The sequence below is a fragment of the Microtus ochrogaster genome, linkage group LG9 (assembly GCF_000317375.1).
Source record: "Microtus ochrogaster isolate Prairie Vole_2 linkage group LG9, MicOch1.0, whole genome shotgun sequence".
Lineage (NCBI taxonomy): Eukaryota > Metazoa > Chordata > Mammalia > Rodentia > Cricetidae > Microtus > Microtus ochrogaster.
Window position 1 is genome coordinate 9,204,204 of NC_022034.1, and position 18,697 is coordinate 9,222,900.

Below are 18,697 nucleotides of genomic sequence, written 5' to 3' on the forward strand. Positions count from 1 at the left end.
TTCCCACTGTACACTCCCACATACACCCCCACCATACACTCCCACATACACCCCCACCATACACTCTGACCCTACATTCCCACTGTACACTCCCAAATGCCCGAGTCCTCTACTGAACCCGGTTGAGAACGCAGTCTCAGAGTTCCTCATTTGGGCGCTTAGGCAGAAACAACTCACTTTAGGCTGCTCTGGGTCACATGCGCAGCTCACCTTGCCTTCCACTTCTCCCAGTACAACAGGTACCAGCAGTATGGCGCGGAGGAGTGTGTACTGCAGATGGGGGGCGTGCTGTGCCCCCGTCCTGGCTGCGGAGCTGGGCTGCTGCCTGAACAGGGCCAGAGGAAAGTCACCTGCGAAGGGGGCAACGGCCTGGGCTGCGGGGTGAGTACTGACCACACCCAGGGGTGCCTGGGAGTGTGCTCCTTTGCTTTGTGGATGTGCTGAGATCGTCTGCATTTTCCTTTGGGGCTCAGATATATTTGAACTGATGTACAGAAAAACAAAGAATTTTTTCATTCCTGTGTAGGAATTGGGGTGTGTATTCTAAGACGTGCTGAACCCCCCATGCCAGGCGTTTACACTTCTCTTGTCATGTCCAGCTGATGTAGCGGGGGGGGGGAGTCTCCCCAGTTGCATAAAGCGAAAGTAAAGAAGGAAGAGGGGAGTTTCCCATCCAGGCTGTTTAGAGACCCCATTTGTCTCAGCATTTCCAGAAATTAGATGAAGATCGTACAGAAAAATTCCAAGTGCAACTGTGGTGTCAAACACTTGGAAATGAAATAAACAACACTGAGGGTGCCGTAAGGGAAGCAGAATGAGGAACCGGAAACATTCTGAGAAGCCAAAGCAGACAAGCTGAGCAGATCCCACACTTGCCTGCATCTGTCATGAGTTAGGGAAGCCATTCCAGTGCCCAAACGCTCACTACATTGCAGGTGCAAGCAACAAATGGATACTAATGCTGATATTAACTCTCCAGCAGACTAGATAAGAAAAAAATGTGTGCTGTCTTATAAGATGCTGTTGAATTTTGGTGGGAAACATTCTTGTAGAATTGCAGAGTCAGGAAGAGCTTTCTGAAGAGGGTGTGGTTAGCAGGGTCCCAGAACCCAGGCCTGACTTTCTGTTAAGTCGTTTGTTCACGTGTTGGCAGCATCTGTTGCTCTAAGTGACGCTCACGGTGGGTTCCCTGCTGCGGCTCACAAACCAGGGCTGTGCAACTCAGGAAGCAGACATTGAGATAGGAGGCCATGGTGCCCAAGAGGAAAACAAACATGCAGAAGGTTCCCCTGGGTTAATAATCATAGCTACCGCAAGTCAGTGTGCTGTCATCATGCGAATCAAAGCATATAAATCAAGTCACACGCGCCAGCCTTAGCCTCTGTCACCACTCTGGGTCTACACTGATTGAGAATGGCCTAAGCTGGCAGCCACAGTTAGGGCTCAGAATCTTGTCAAATATTTTCTTTCCAAGTGAGTTGCAATCATTTTAAACTGATGGCTAACTTTGTATGCCCACCGTTGTTCTAATGTTGTTCTGTCTATAAAGCTGGGTTTTAATATTTTTCATGAGGAGGTGGCAATTTCTTTGGCTGGGTTTTTACATTGTCTTTTACTTTCCTTTGAGAATGTTGAAGGATTTTAGTCATTTTCTATTTTGGAGACATTCATGTTGTATTTGGATATTTGTGTTGGGTTTTCTCTTTTTCTTTTATACGGTGTGATGTCATGAGTAGCCTATGTGTTTAAACTCCCAAACTTGAGGAATTACTTTCTAAAATTTTTATTAAGTTTTATACATGGTGGATACATGTATGAGGACAAATTATGGGAGTCAGTTTTCTCCTTCAACTGTGGGTTCTGTGCAGCCGGGGCTGAGGCTTGGTGGCAAGTGCCTTTCCCTACTGAACTATATCACTGGCCCAGGAAATTACTTTGGAGATGGTTTGAATGATTCCAACACCTTTGGGTTATGTGAGTTTGGGGACAGAACATCTTTCCCTCCAAGAAAGCGGCTATATTTGAACTTTAAAATTCTGGATGCTATGAGTTTTGTTTTAATGTTACTTGTTCTGTTTTGCTGTTCACAAGAGTAGAATTGTTGGATTGTATTCATTAGCTAGTGTTATGTAACTATCAGTGACAATTTCCATCATTTCTTATGACTTTTATTATGTCCCAGAACTCTTCGGGGTTAGGAGTCACCAATGAAAGGTTTGGCTTCTCCTTCAGGGTGTTTCATGAGGTTGCAGTCCAGATGGAAAGATGCATGCGAGAGCCTGACCAGAGCAGGGAGATCTGTCTGTAGGATGGCTCCTCCGTTCACATGTCTAGAGGCACAAGATCTCAGTTCCTCCTTGGCTGTTGCCAAAAGCCATGGCCTCTCACCACAGGGCCCTGCTCTTGGCTGTTTGTCTCCAAGATGGCAGCTAGCTTTTCTCTGAGCGTGTGACCCAAATAAGAGAGCAAAGAGAGACTCTCAGCACCTGTGGGATCTACTCCTCTAAGTCATTTACCGTTGCTTCCACTTGAGTCTCCCCATGAGATCCATCCTGCCCTCAAAAGATCCATCCTGCCCTCAAAAGATCCATCCTGCCCTCAAAAGATCCATCCTACCCTCAAAAGATCCATCCTACCCTCAAAAGATCCATTCTGCCCTCAAAAGATCCATCCTACCCTCGGGAAAGAAACTGTCAAAGAACTCATGTGTGTCTTTTAAACTACTGTCACTTGTGATTTGAAGTTGAAAAGAGAACAAAGGGAAAATGAGTTTAAAAGGCCGCTTCTGACCTCTCCCTCCTCCCTCTCCCTCCCCTCCCCTCTCCTCTCCCCACTGCCTGACCGCTGGAGTCTTTCCATTCTCTCCAGCTTCCATTGGTTCCCATAGCTCTAGCTTCCTGGCAGACACAGATTGGCGTCATCTTTCCCCTTTGCTTCTGATCTCCAGCTTTCACAGAGGGGCAACAACCAAGCTGAGGTAGCCTCTGAAACTCTAAGCAAGCCCCCAATTTACATGCTTTCTTTTAAGAATTGGTTTGGTAAAGCTGTCTCTTCACACCAATAGAACAACAACAAAGAGGAAGTCACCAAAGGCTTCATCAATGTTCATTGAACACTTACCTAACCAACTTGGTATTCATGGATACAGAACATTCATTTGGTCCAGTCTTCCACATGGTGTAGAATCTACCCTGAGTCAAGCCCTATCTATAACAGAGATCTACATCCTAGACCCAATATTTTAGCCTTGAAAAGGTTTCCTTTCCTGACTAACTCTTGGGAGTGATGTTATTTGTTGACATGTTCGAGGCATGGAAGTTGCAGATTGAGTAGGGATGCATCACAATATGCCACAGCCCCATTTTCACAGCCACACCACCTGTGCATTGAGCTCCAGGCTAGCGATGGTGTTAGTGGGCTAGTCATTTGACCGCCAGGATGTGCCTGGACCAGTGTGCCTATGACTGACTACTACAGTTTCATCTGAAGAAACTGGACTTGGGATTTCTGATTGACTTCGGTTTCTCCAACACAGGTGGTAAGATTAGTATGTAGGACTCTGGTACTCAAACACATATCCGTGTTCATTGGAAAATGAGATCCCCCAACCCTTTCTGCCTTCTGTCACTGAGCTCACCAGATGCCAAATAGCAGTGGGCTTTACCTAACACAGTGCAGAAAGGTTTTCTGTGCCTGTGATCGCTGTTTTCATCAGTTTAATGGCTGCATCTTAATCTACTGCTATTTTAACTACCGCCAAACCCTGCAGCCCTGCAGCCCTGAAGCCCACAGTGAGTGCCCCACTACTCCAGCAGCCACCTGGTGGTATGTCCAGTTCCACCAGTGCTGGCTCTGCCTGTGCTGCCAAATTTAGTTTTTAACTAAGCCTCTACCATTCTATTTACCAACAAGACTTGGAAGTCGGATGTTGGGGTGAAAACCACCTAACTCAGAGAGGTTGAGAAGCAATCAGCTGACTTTCCTTTTAGGCCAGAGACCCAGCAAGAGAACATCTTTCCACCCATCCAATACCAAAAGGACCTCTAAACTCCAAGTCCTTCCTTACTCTTCCCTGTGTGTCTATCCACCTTCCTGGCTTCTCAGTACTCTCTGTGCTAATTCCTGTCTATTAGTAGCTGGCTCCACCCCCCGATTCAAGTCTCGGGTTTCACAATGCTATCATATAACTTGCAAGATGTCATGGCCCAGGTCCATCTGGCAGTAGCCTGGCAGGTCAGTGATGGTCATGGCAGATCCATTCCTAGTAAAGAATGATTTCAGAGAAGGCGCCACTTCCTGGGATTCAAGTCAAAAAGCTGTGCTGTCTATTTGCCTGTATTCCTGTCCTGGGCCTACATTCTCCTCCACAGTAAGATCAGGTGTCTGACGTTCTAGATGCGTGGAGTAAATGGAGTCAGTGGCCCAATAATGCAGAAGCAATAGGAATAAACTGCAATTGTTTTCCACTCGTCTACCCCAGAGTTAGAATTGCATACTTAGCCGCCCGGAGATCTCTTCAGACAGTGGGTAAGTGTATTCGTGTGCTTTCATGACACGGTGTTTTAGCAGCACTCCTAGGATATAATGCCGTGTGTAGAGATCAATGGCAAGTCAATCAGGAATGGGAAGTACTGCAGAAATCCCCTATCAGAGGCTACCTTCCCAGCCCACCGGAGCTCGTGCACACTGACATGTGACATCTCTTACTCTTGGGAGCACTGAGATTTTAGTTTTCACTAAACACAGAAGTGTTTGACTTTGCCAGAACTCAACACAGTGTATATCTGGAGATCAAATACATGACTTTACTCACATCTAAGTTTTTGGTTGTATCTTGACTATGGCTCATAAAAGCATTAATTGATATCCTGAGGAATTCCTGTGACGTATTGTTCTTTCCTGGGGCCTTTTTACACTGTATCTGAATGACCTTACTAACTTTTATGACTCCAATGTGAAGTGTTGACATGTTTAATGCTAGGAAATAGTGACAAAATATGAAATACATGGTAGCCACTGACCTAGAATGGAGGAAGCTTAGCTATGAGCGTGAAGCCTGGCGAGAACCAGTAAACCAAATGCCTTTGTCTCATTTGGAGTTATCTTGGACTGGACTATAGCTGAAAGATATTTTTTAAAAAAATAATACTTGAACAATCTTCTGTTTTAAATTAGAAATCCGGGGACAAGATTTAATAACAACTAAAAAGAAATCAAACAAAAACAAGAAACCTCTAAAGTCACATTCCACTAAGGAAAGAAGACGGACTTTCTTTAGGCACTCCCCCCACTTCCTTTAACAAATGTGCCTACATGGCAAAGATCTGGGCTACAGGGGAGCAGTGGAGTGTGTGCCTTGGACCCTCACCCACACAGGCCCCTCCTGGACACTCCTAACCAGGAGCACCTTCTTGCACTGCTTCCATCAGATGGGGTCTTAGCAATGTGTAAGCTCGAGTTATAAAAGCCGCACCAAACCTCGCTTCATAAAAACATAGAGTTCACTGATGTTGTATCTGTGTTGAAAATGGTGACTTCGAGCTACTCAATACCAGTCGCACTGTGCTATTGGGGATTTTAGGGAGATGAGAGAAGGATCCTCATTTCATTTATAAAGGAAAGGAGTCAGAGAAGATGCAAAGATTTAAATTATGTTTGGATTAAAACATAAATTAGCCAATGAGATAGAGAGCCCTTTATCAATATGTTGCATTTAGACATAAAAAGCAAGCAGACGGCCGGTGTTTACTAATGTGAGGACAAGGGGAACTGTTCTCTTTGCTCTTCCTTCTGTTTGTTTTCATTTCGGAGCAGCTTGAATTGGGAGACGGGCTCTTATATAGCCCAGGCTGGCCTTAAACTCGGTTTGTAACCAAGCAAGGCCTCACTGGGACCACAGGTGTGTGCACCCATGACTGGTTTGCTTTGTTGCTCTTTAAGGAAATCTTTCTTTAATTTAATGAAAATACATGCATTGCAATGAAATATTTTGTCAGCTATACTGGATTTGTTCTTTCTTAAAGAACTGGAATTAAAATCTAGACTCCCGAATGCATGTGACTTGCACCATGATGCATTCAAGGAGACACCAGACAAGATGAGGTTCCCTTGGGATGACTAAACATAGGCCACAGCATGAAACCTCAGGCTCTACTATACCTCCCTTGTCATAACCGCCTGAACCTACACACACGCCACAAGCAGACCCGTTCCATGTTGGTATGTTAATTTTTAATCTATAAAACAGTTCTCATCAAAAAGCATTTTTGAAAGAAAATCAATGCTAAGAAATGTCAAAAAATATGCATTCCTTGTTTATTTGACATGTGTCCAAAAATCTAATTTCAACTCTAAGATTGGCTCATTTGCAGATTGGAAGTAAGTCTTGCTAGACTTTGTGCCTGCAAGACAGCTTGGCGTGCGAAGATAGAATGCTTCAGAGAGTGTTTGTTTTAATTAAAGAAACCTTTCACAAATGTACAAGCTGGTTCCCAAATACCGTTCCTCTGCAAAGTGTTTGTCAATTGACAAACGTTCCTCGAAAGACAGCCCTCTGCGGTTTGAAGAGTATGCTTATAATCCAGCACAGATCTGGCCATTCTACTTGTCTCTAATCTGTTTTTGTTTAAATAGAGGGAGGTATTGTTCTGTTTGGATGTGAGTCTTCTAAGAAGCTGCTGAGCTAAAGACTCGGTCCCCAGCTAGGGTTTTGTGATTGGGTGGAAGGGCTCAAACCACTTCAATACACAAGTCCCTACCTGAATGGGGCCTGAGATGTAGAGACTGGTTGCAGGCAGGAAGTCCCCTGAGGCATCATTTTGGAAGGGATTAGTTTATTCCTAGGCCAGCCCTCTTTCCTCTTGTTCCCTGCCCCTCCCTGCTGCCCTGAGCTAAGCTGCTTCTCACCACTCAGTGCCCAGAAGTGATGTGGTCCTTAAGCCTATGGATGGAGAGCAACAACACAACCAGCCAAAAGAAAAACCCTTTCTTCTGTTAGACTTTTCTTTACCATGCATATTTTCAGCACAACCAAGAGCTAACTCAAGTATGAAATAATTTTATCTTTTCAAAATGTTAAGATCCAGGTCTCTGGTTATATGTTAGGATGTCGGTGTGGTCACAAACTGACTGAAGACCCTGGTCCAGCTAGCTCTGTGGGAGCTCACAGCACTCCAGCATAGGCTCCACTGACCATTGAATTTGTGGGTTTATTTTGATGGTGCTTGAAAAAAACAAAATAGGCACAAGATATCCCAAGACCGGGTTCTCAGCACAAGGGAGATTTATTGGCTCCAGAGGGACAAAGGGCAGGGGACAGGAGACAATGACAAGAGGTAGGGGACAAGGAAAAGGGGAGGAGAAAAACAAGAAGAGGAGGAGAAGGGATTATTTGTCCCCGAGGGACAAAAACCTGCCTCTGCACAGAGAGGACAGATGTGGGAAAAAGGGAAGCCTCATGCTCGAATGAGTTGATTAATTTTGATTAGGCATGTTAATTAGGGTAGCCAAAAGGGGGCTTTTGATTGCTTGATTTCAATACTTGGATAGCTGGACCTTGGTGGTGAGCCTCAAGAGGAGGAAGTGACCAAATAAGGGAAGAGACGTTGGTGACTAGCTTTAGGAAGGTAACCTAGCAGGGCAAAGCAGAGGGAATGGGGGGGATGCAAGGCCTGCAGAGCGTGTTTGCCGTGCTCAGACCTGCTAGGCTCTGCAGTGCTCAGACTTCTGTCTAGGACTGTGCTGGTTGACATGTGCATCCGCTATTTACGTCACAGCTGAACACAGTCAGCAGTCCAGTCCCTACAGTAGCCCCATTCTGAGTGCTCAGTGGTCACATGGTACAGATAGCAACCGTATCCAACAATACAGATGCACTGAAGAAAATTCTTTCTTTCGGGCAGAGCTGGTCTGGAGAAAGGTGAGGACAGCTGTCCCAGAAGGTAGCCTTGGCCATCCCTAAGTCTCCCGTGTCTCGACTCCAAACACTTTGACCTCTGCACCTGTGCTTAACACAAGAAATCTGGAGTACAAGAAGGTCAAACAGGCCAGGCCTGATGTGTGCCTGGAATCCCAGCACTCAGGAGACAGAGGCAATTTTATCAGCGTTCCAGGCTAACTTGAACTGCATAGAGAGATGAGGGCAGGATTGCATTTTGCAAACCAAGGATTGATCTCATAGCATGGGTTCTTGGGGCTGATGTGAGGAAATGAGGAAAAGGGTTGGAGCGCAAGTACCAACTAGCAGTAAGCTCAGCCAGGTGGCAACCAAAGAAAATTTGCTTTTCTTTGGAGCCTGCTAGGATTGCAACACAGAGAACAAATACGGTTTTGGCAAAGGAGTCTCTGTGTTTAATATTTAAACGGGGAGAGAGGAATAGGTGGTCATTAGCTTAGGTCAGAGAGAGACTGTCTGGTAAGTTCCAGACCAGAGTATCCTCAGCATCTGAGCATGTTCGGTGGAGGGGACACACTCACTGTTCACCAGCCCACATTGCTGCTAATGTCTCTGGAAAACTATGATGTTGCCATCATTCAAAAGTTCGTCTTAGCGAGGGGTTGTAGCCAGGGTTGGCAGAGTGCTTGCCTAGCATGCGTGAAACCCTGAACAGAAGCACCCTAGAGGTGGAGGTGGTGACACATGTCTGTAATCCCTGGGTTTGGGAGGTGGGGATATCCGGATCAGAAGTGCAGGTCATCTTGAGTTATGTAGAGAGTTCAAGGCCAACCTGTTCCACCTTCTGACACCTGTTCCAACCATGGCATCTCTTTCTACCTTACATGTCCCAGAACCAAACTACTCCATTTTGCTTCTCTTTCTTGACTGGAAATGGAGTGAGAGCACACAGATAGACGAATGGTCACGTAACTATAGCACACAGATAGACATATGGTCACATAACTAGCACACAGATAGACGTATGGTCACATAGCTATAGCACACAGTTAAATGTATGGTCACATAATTATAGCACACAGATAGACGTATGGCCACATAGCTATAGCGCACAGATAGACGTATGGCCACATAACTATAGTGCGCAGACAGACATATGGTCCCACAGCTATCAGGCATGAGCCAAATTGGAGCAAAGACGGTCATGTCACTTTGTGTAGGATTAGCAGTTTTTGATGTGCAAGCATGCGGCTTTTGCAGCAGTGGAATGCTGCGAGTGTATCTTCTCAGCTCCATAGCCCAGGAACCACCTTCTTTGTGCTGCCTTTTCCAAGACAGGTGTTTCACGAAACAACTTGAGATTCAAATTATTCCCTTCATGTTTTTAATGCAGAGTGCTAAGTAGCATACGGCTACCTCTAACGAGCTTCTGAGATCTCAGCTTCAAAGTCGGTGGGCCGGGGTGTTTTCCTTGTAGTGGAGAACTGATAAATGATTCTCAAATCATATGCTATGTTTGTCTCACATGTATTTTTGGTACTTTTTCTTCAGAATTTCATATGCGTACAATGCATTTTAATTCTATCTGCCACGTCCTCCCACCTCCAACTTTCCCCTTGCCTCCCTCACATCCCCATCTCTAATTCATGTTCTCCTATGATTTTATTGTTGCATGCATGCAGCGTGCATGTGTGTGTGTGTGTGTGTGTGTGTGTGTGTGTGTGTGTGCCTATTAATCTCACTAGTGTTGATTATATGGATGTAGAGGTGACCACTTGGGCATGCTCAGTCTATTTGGGGGACTTGTCACTGAAGGAAGCTGGCCCTCCCTTAGATGTCATTGACAGCCTATTACTCCTCTGCTAGAGATGGGGACGTGTGAGCCTTCCCCTGCATCCATGCTAGGCTACTGACCTGTGTGGGTTTGTGCAATTGACTAAAGCACCATCCCAATCATACCCAGAAGCCACTTGTGGTCCTCTGCTCCTTACATTTTCCATCCCTCGGTCCATCGTGTTCCTCACATTTGGATGTAGGGATAATGTTATAGATGGTCCATTTGGGGCTGGCTACTCTATAGTCACTTATTCTATGCACTTGGACCAGTATGGTTTGTGGTAGCCCACATGTGGCTCAGTTTCCATCTGGATCAATTCTGGCTTTAAAAAAAAAAAAAGTCATTGAAGCTCAAACTTGCCTGCTCCGCTTGTTCCAGCATCCTTGATGGCTGTGAGGTAGTTCTGATTAAGCCCACAGGAAAGAGCATTTTGCCCATGAGAAAAGAACACACTAGCTAGTAGAAAGAATGCTGCTGATGCCAAACCTCAGGAACACGGAGATAGAAATTGAAACTGTTCACTCAAGGACAGGAGTGGTCTTGTGATTAAATACTGATTGACCATCTGGGCTGTGCTTTCTGCTGTTTTCTGTGTAAGCAAGCTCTGAAATGAACTCGGGGAAATGTGCAGAGTAAGCTGGCAGTCCCCCAGCTGACATTCCCTTAATCCACGCGCCCCTACCCAGGTACCCCCAGCTGATTTTGCTGGAGCAGGCTCCGACAGTGGTTCTCTGTGACAGTGCCTGTCTGCTGGTGCAGAGAGAACCCGGCTTAACGGATGACAGAGTTACACTAGTAGTGAAAACTTGTTGTTGGTGCTGGCTTGGGACTCAGTTGCATTTCCGAGAGTTTAATTTTATAGTAAAAATCCTTTTAATTCTAAAGCTGCTATTGACATACTTTATGGGTTTAGGATCAATTAGGGAAGATAAGATGTGTTTTATGACTGTGCGTGGTGAAGTAACTTGTCACAGAGTCTATTAAAAGAACAGCATCTTCTAACTTTTCATAGGATGAGTACTGGGGACCAGAATAGTTTCTTATAGAGGATGTTTTATCTCATAAAACACTGTATCAGTTATTGTGACCATCACAAAGGAACTGTACTATTTAGATATTTGGTTTTATTTTCATGTTTGAACAAACCACTTCTACACAACAAGAAGGCCACACTGCTATAGCTTGAGCCCAGCCAGCCGGAAATAATCCAAAATCTTCTTGCAAAATGTGCGTCTGAGTCTTCCTCCTATCCCAGCATTCTGAGTGCTGGGCTCTCTCATCTGTCCAACCCAGGGATCCTGGGTGGTTTTTAGGGTCACAAGCAGCCACATTCCATCTCATTGTGCTATGATTCTAGTCCCTTATCCTAAGTCCTCTGTCTTCTGCTGGTGGGAGCCCCACATACACAAAATGCTCTCTCTGTTGTTTCTCCTGCTCTGCTTCTCATTAGGCTCTCCCCCAGACACCAACCTCCGAGGGATCTGGACACCACTACCTGTCTGTCTTGCTACATCCTCCATCATTCCTGCCTCTGCATCAGCTCCCTTGTTTTCCCCTAGCGTAGCTCCGGGAAATGACCTCCTGGCCCTGATGCTCATCCTGGCTCATACATCTCACTCCCTATTTCTCAGATCTACTTGGAGTCTTGTACACCAGAATTACAGGGCGTGGTCATCAGAGCAGGATGCTTTACTCTCTTGTTCTTTGTTTTTATTGTGGTAAATAGATATGACAAAATTTCTATCGAGTCATGTAAATGCTCGCACCAATAGCACTGGAAGCATCCACAGTGTTGCCCACACACAGTGACTCTCCACTCCAATGCCTTCTCATCTGACCTCGCTCCTCCCCCGCTGCAGCCCCTGCTCACTTCCACACTCCTTCCTGTCTCTATGAATGCACCTGCTCTGGGTATTTCATGTTAGTGTAATCATATACCGCATCCTGCTGCTCCTTTAGCACCAGCATTTCTAAGGATCTTCCGTGTTGTACCATGTGTCAGACTCTTTATATGACCAAATAGTGTCTACAATAGGTGCATACATCGGACCAGGTGGCATTTTTTGTCACTCTTTAACCTTTTCTTTTAACCTTTAACCTTTTTTCTTTACCTGGGGATAGCCCTTACTCTTTGACTCTCTAACTTTTGGTCGCTTGTCAGTAGCCAGAAACTCGGAACCACTCCAACTCCCAAGTATAATATCAATCCTCCTAAAATGTCTTTCCACAAATAATAAACGTGATTTAACATGTTAAATCTCCTGCCTCTGCATGCACTGCAGGGACCCCAAACGGGCTGACCTAGTTTACATTGCTGTCCTGGGGATCCATCAAGTCTTACCTGTAGTGTAGACACAGAATTAAGTGAAAAAAGTAAACAAATAAATCAGCGCTCACAAAATTATAAAATATTGTCTGGTTTATTATTAACCACTAAAAGTGGCTGTTTGGGTGAGAGAGGAGGTCTTTATTTGTGGTTTAAGGTCCTCTCCAGCACAAGTCTCCAAGCATATAATTAGAATATTTTACTCTTTTGTAACATAGAAGACTACTGTCTGAGAGTATGAGCTACGATCTTCCTTAATTAAATATCTGAAATACATACTGAAAGAACTTAATAATGTTCTGTGTTAAAAATACAGGCAGTAAGTATTCCTCCTGTCTCTGACGAACCTCCAGCCTCACAGTGTTATCACTGGGTCTTGTGTACCTAACTCTGTTTCCACAAGCTGGAAACTGGCTCCTGTGGTGCCCAGAACCCGGTGCACCAATGCACCGGCACAGCAAAGCAGTGCACTCTCCCTTTTCGGACCAAATGAGGACCCCAAGTCAGCACCTAGCAACCTTAGTCGACCCCACGTCTAGTGCCCACACCACCACCATGTGGTCCCAGGACTGGACGAGTAGTCAGCACCAAGGAGAGCGCCTTTCTCACACAGGCGGCCATCTCAACAGAAAGCACAGACTCCAGAAAGTGAACAGGCTTTGTCCCTTGCCATTTTTCACTGATGACCTCTAGGATGCCATGATGTGCTCTAGGAACCATGGCAGCAATGTGGCTGCTTACCTTCCACTCTGCTCTGCCTTTTTCTGGAGCCAAGGACCCTGCCATTTGTTTCTCAAAGGTTGCTACCCCTCTGCCTGGAGTGAAGATCTTTTGATAGGAGGCATCTCTGCCCCGGACACGTGAGCCTACCATACCAGCCTCTGATCTGTTCATCTGTGTGGTAGCTTATATCCTGACCAGACTAAGAAGCAGAATGTGGCTCGTTACTTTTATGCCTGCTTTATGGATTTGTTTTGTAAGGAGAAAATGTAAGAGTCAAGGAAGACTACAAGCTGGTGAGTTGAAACACAGACAAAAACGAATGTGCTCTGTGCCCCTCCTCCTGCTCGTGAACTAGCCTAGAAGAATCACGAGGGAAGGAGCTGTCTCTCAGAGAAGCACAGCTCCCGATGTCCTCCAGGAAGTCATTCGTCAAGTGGGCTTGCACGTCCACAAAGAGAGCAATTTCCTCCTTCCTCTCTAGAAATGGAAGCTGGTCCAGGGCCCTCCACACACTTTAGGAAGAAGATAGAATTGCCCCCTGACACAAGCTCTTCTTTGCAAAGCCATATTGCTTCTTGTCTAGCACTCAAAGAAAGCCCAGGAATTTGATATCAGCCAAATTCTTCTTCTCCTGTTCTTTTCAGGTATTAGTGCTAAAATAACAGGCCTGTCCTCAGACAGCCTGCCTTAACCATTCCTAAGCATTATACACAGACGATCTGCTCCGCTGACAGACTCACAGTCCCTAAAGAACTTCAGGTGTGGCTTTGTTTTAGACATAGTCTTCTGTAGGCCAGGTTAGTCTTGAACTTGCCGTGTAGGGGATGATGAGCTCCACCTTCTGATCCCCCTGCTTCTGTCTCCCATGTGCTGGGATTTCAGGTGTGCATTGCCCTGCCCCGTTGAAACAGTTCCACAGTGTGTGATTTGCTAGGTAAGTGTGCTACAAACGGAGCTGTGTCCTCCTCCCTAAAGAATTCTTCACCAATTACAAGCTGGCAGTTCTGCATCCCACCTCTAAGAGCATGAAATATGCCTCTTCGTGTGAGCAGGCCTTCGTGCTGTCACGGCCCCATCATTTGGAAGCATTAACAGGAAAGTCTCGTACAGAAATGAGATGAGATGCTACTTGTTGAATCCTTGAAGAATGTAAAGTACTCGGGGTGGATGCCTCTCAGGCGAGAAATCGCCGGTTATTTATTTATCAGTTTTTAGAGCATTCCCACAAGCAGCTTTCCGTGTAAATAGGGAGGTGTTAGCAGAGACTGTAGTCGGGAGATGACTGCCACTTGGAAAGGAATAAGGCTACATGGAAGCAAGCTTCTGAAAGACCTTTCAGGAGAGCCGGCTGGGCCTTTGTATAGGTGGCATTGTGCCCCTGGGAAGAGCAGGAGGTATTTAATCAATAAGAACGGCTGGAGTGGGAAGATAGCAGTAAAGAGATAAGATCTCTGCTAGTTATCCCGAGTCTATTGACCCGGGAATCCACTTCCCATCATGGGCTGAAGGGAAATCTCTTCACATACTGAATGTTAGCAGATTTTTTTTAAAGGTCTCCGAATTGGTGTTTTCGGGCTCTGTGTGTGCTTCCAGTTTAGTCTAAAGAAGCCGGAGGCTGTTTTTGTAAGGTCTCCCGGAGGCATCAAACTTCCATAATGAACATGATTTAAATAAACCACTTACTGAGGAGGCTTTTAATTTCCTGAGCACCATTTTAAACACCATGGGTAGATACATAACCAGACACCAGCAGAGACACACTTACCCCAGGAAGTTAAGGAGCCCAGCAGCAGGAAGTCTCTACTAATGTCCACTTACCTTCCCAGTCCACACAGGCTTGGTCGTTTCCCACACACACACACCTCATGAGTGGTGCCCAGCCCAACCGGATTTACTTATCTTGGGTCAGCAATAGAACCGATGTGGGCTCCAGCAAGCTGGAGGCAAACTCTGCCTTCCCTTAAGATAGCCATTGCCCCACCCACCCCCTTTTTTGACCAGTGTTTGTCTTTTGGGCAGCTGACCCCATTCCTGTGTGAGAAAAGAACTCTGAGTATCTAATAGGGATGCATTAAGCCCCAGGATCCTTGCTATAGTGGGTCTGAAGAGGTCTAGACCTTTCTGTCCTTGGTTACAGGACTGGGTAAATCAGTGTTCAAGCCACCTACAGAGGAGGAGAGTGTGTGTCTTCTCCATTTAAGTCAGATGGCCAGAAGCTTCCTATTCTCCAGACAAAAATTCCCCCTGCCCTCATTAGATGTGTGTCTGTGGGTGGGTGGGTGGGTGGGTCCATGTGCTTGTGGGATCCTCAAATATCATTCCTCAATGGCTGTTCACCTTGTTTTTAAGACAAATTGTCTTTGGGGTCTGGGGCTCATTAAATTAGGTTGGTCAACACACCCTGAGGTTTGTCTCCACCTCTCAAATGTCCCTTTATTGTCTCTTAGTAGCAAATGAAGAACTTAATTGCTAAGGAGAACTATGAAGAAGCCGGTATTAGGCAAGGACCTTTTCATAACCTACAAAACCATCTTTAGGTTGTGACCAATAATAATTTTGGCCCATTGTTGCTATAACAGCCATAAAAAGTTTCTCTTTGTTCCTCTCTGGCTAAATGAATTGTAGACCTGTGTTCTGCTTCTGTGGTATGAGACTAGGCCTATACCAAAGACCATTGCTGGCCTGAACCAAAGACCAGACTTCAAGCAGACTGAAGTTTACCTCTTGCTCCTAAGAGTCTAGAGCTGGGCTGACAATGACACTTCCAGTCTGTCGTTGCCATGCCCACCCTCCAGCTAGGAACAAAGAGGAACACTTATGTTTTTAAAATCAGGTCATATCCAGAAGTCAACAAAGTCATTAGATCCCACTGGAGATTAACTGGCATATGTTATCTCTCCTCACATAAATATGCGTTTTGCTCTCTGTATTCTCAGGCATGGAACATTAGCCCCCAGCTCCCATCTTACCCTTAAGCTGAGTTTGCCCCTCATGCTTAAGTGTCTTTTCAGCAATCTTATGAATTTGTACAGATAGAGGAGCAGCCAGTGCTGCCATAAATGGGGAGCAGAGCCACAGTTCTAGAAGATTCTTCAGTGGGGCTGATATCTTCATCCATCTGCTGTTCTTAATTGTTCCCATTCCCAGTGCATGCCATCTTGTGTCACACTTGAAATAGTAGCACATAGATTTGCATTTCTGACGGAAGTCCTAAGAGTTCATCTTTCCTTCTCCTGCTGCAATCAGTGGAAACTGGGCTGTTCAGCTACTGCACTATTCTAATAAGAAATGTTGACTAGGGAAATTTTCAGTGTATCATTTATTATATTTAAAATAAATCAGTACCTCTTACAAGGGAAATGATTTATGCATTCTGTTTGCATTAATTGCCTGTCACCTGTGTGTGTTGCACTGAGCTGGACAACATGGCCACGTAACCACAGCGGTTGGGGACAAGAAAAGGGGGAAGACAGGATACATGTGCATGAGATGTCGTATCCATATGGCAGCATGTGATTAGGCCAAACAAGGTTGCGCAGGAATCCAGACTAGTCTGGTCCTGCTCAGCCTCATCCACACCACCTTGAACATGCCCGTGTGTGTTCATCACCTTGCTCATACACATACTGCTACCCCACCTTCGTCTGTAAGGTCCCCAATAGGATTAGCAAAGGTCATTTTTGCATGTTCATTATCTACCAGTGTGTCAAACACACGTGTCTTTATATAGACACAAAGGAAAAGGCTGTAACTCTAGTGGGTAAAGGAACTTTGTTGGGGCCTTGATGGTTGAAGAAAGTTTGTCCGGCAATGGGGATTGTAACATTTCATACAGAAGACTCTGCCACCACGTTAGTAGTACAAACCAGGAGACTACAGAAAACACAGCCAGAGCATTCTGATGAGAGGTAGCTCAGGCCAGACAGTGTGATCACTAGCTAAGAAGGGAGGAAAGAGAGGGTCCTCCAGGATCCTATGTGCTGAGGGGAGCGGAGCAGCGGGCTGCATTCCTGCCGCCCCAGCTCACGGCCGCCTGGCTAGCTTATGCCCCGAAATAATTACACGGAAATTGTATTCTTTTAAACACTGCCTGGCCTATTAGTTCCAACCTCTTATTGGCTAGATCTTACATATTGATCTGACCCATTTCTAATAATCTGTGTAGCCCAAGAGGTGGCTTACCAGGGAAGATCTTAACCTGCGGCTGTGTTGGGTGGGAGAATCATGGCGACTTCCTGACTCGGCTTCTTTCTCCCAGCATTCTGTTCTGTCTACTCTGCCTACCTAATTTTCTGTCCTATCAGGGCCAAGCAGTTTTCTTAATTAGTTAACCAATGAAAGCAACAGATAAGATACAAGACCCACCTCCATCACCTATGGAGACCAGAGAGGACTAAAGTGCCATGGTCAGAGCCTTCAGAAAAGCACATTGTGAAACCGTGGAGGACACTGAGACTCACCAATGTGGCCTTGAATCAACATTTGACAATTCTAACAATCTTACCAACCAGAAGTGTCTACTGATACCTTTTCTTCATATTAGTTTTTTAGGGAATTATTTAAGAATTTTAGTTTTGTGATTTTTTTTCTAAAACAAATACCCTGGATGTGGGAAATTGAGATTACTCTTTTATTTTATAGTTAATTTAGAACTTGAATGAATTTGCAGCCACATTGTGTCTATGTAATAGATAATGTGCTATACAGTATTTGCTGGCCAGTTTCCTTTATGCCATACAATTTACTGCTTTTGCTTTTCAAAAAATAAATGCTTTGCATTTAGAATTCTTAAACAGTAAGCATTCCTTTTTGCTTCCTCAATATTAAACATGGCCACACATTTTTGTGGATGAAATGCCTGCTGTACAAGCATGAAGACCAGAGTTCAGATCCCCAACACTCACAGAGAAGCCTAGTGGGTGTGGCAGCCTGGAAGGTGGAGACAGGGAAGGGATGGTCCCTGGACAGATGGCTAGGGAGAATAGCTGAACCAATGGGCTCTGGCTCAGCGAAAGACCTGCCCCATTAAAATAAAATAGAGGACAATTGAAAAAGACAGTTAATGTCAACCTCTGGCCTACGTGTGTGTGTGTGTGTGTGTGTGTGTGTGTGTGTGTGTGTGTGTATGTATATGTATATGCACGCTCACATACACCAAATATATGCATATACAAGGAACAGGAAGACACTGTTATATAAAAGGGTTTCATGTGTCCCCTAACTGCTAGACTTTATGGTACATGCATGTAATCCTAGCACTTTGGGAGGCTGAAACAAGAAAATTGGGAAATTGAGAGCCACCTGGGCTACACAGTGAGATCCTATCTCAAAGGGAAACATCTCCACAGGCAAAGACTTTCAGATACTCCGTGCAGAGGGATTTTTAGCTGTTTAAGAGATGACTTGACGAGAAGTGGAGAGTGAGTGTCCCCCTTCTCTGCTGGGACATATTACATCCTTGGTTTCAGCGAGTACTGTCAAGACGCATCTAACAGACATTTTTGTTCCTGGAAGACCTCCGAGAGACTCTAGCATAGTGTGCCCCGTGAACATCCCCCATCTCCTCCTCCGAGTTGCTGTTTAGCTAAGGTATTGGTGCCTGAATTACTCTTTTGAACACATCAAAGTTATAGAAAAGTGTCCAACAACTCTGTAGAGTTTCAAGCTCTCTAAGCCGCTCACCATTCTACTTAATGGAGACATGTGGCCCTCTGTGAAGCCACAACCTCAGTTGTGCCAACTTGACTCAGGGCAGGAAGCAAGTTCCACATACAGACACTGTAGTAATAGGAGCCGGCGGGCTGCTTCCCGCCACCCGGCAGCCATCACGGCTAGCTTTGCCCGAAATAACAACACACAAACTGTATTCATTTAAACACTGCTTGGCTCTTTAGCTCCAGCCCTTTTCTCGGCTAAC

At 45.3% G+C, this 18,697-nt stretch overlaps 1 protein-coding gene across 1 annotated transcript in view; it reads left to right on the forward strand.

Moving 5' to 3' along the window:
- The window catches only part of Prkn (parkin RBR E3 ubiquitin protein ligase), a 1,229,844-nt gene that overhangs the window by 1,042,046 nt on the left and 169,101 nt on the right, over window positions 1-18,697 (forward strand). The window contains exon 9 of the mRNA XM_013352276.2: window positions 232-381. Within this exon, the coding sequence (XP_013207730.1) occupies window positions 232-381 (150 nt within the window). The remainder of the gene's footprint in view (window positions 1-231; window positions 382-18,697) is intronic.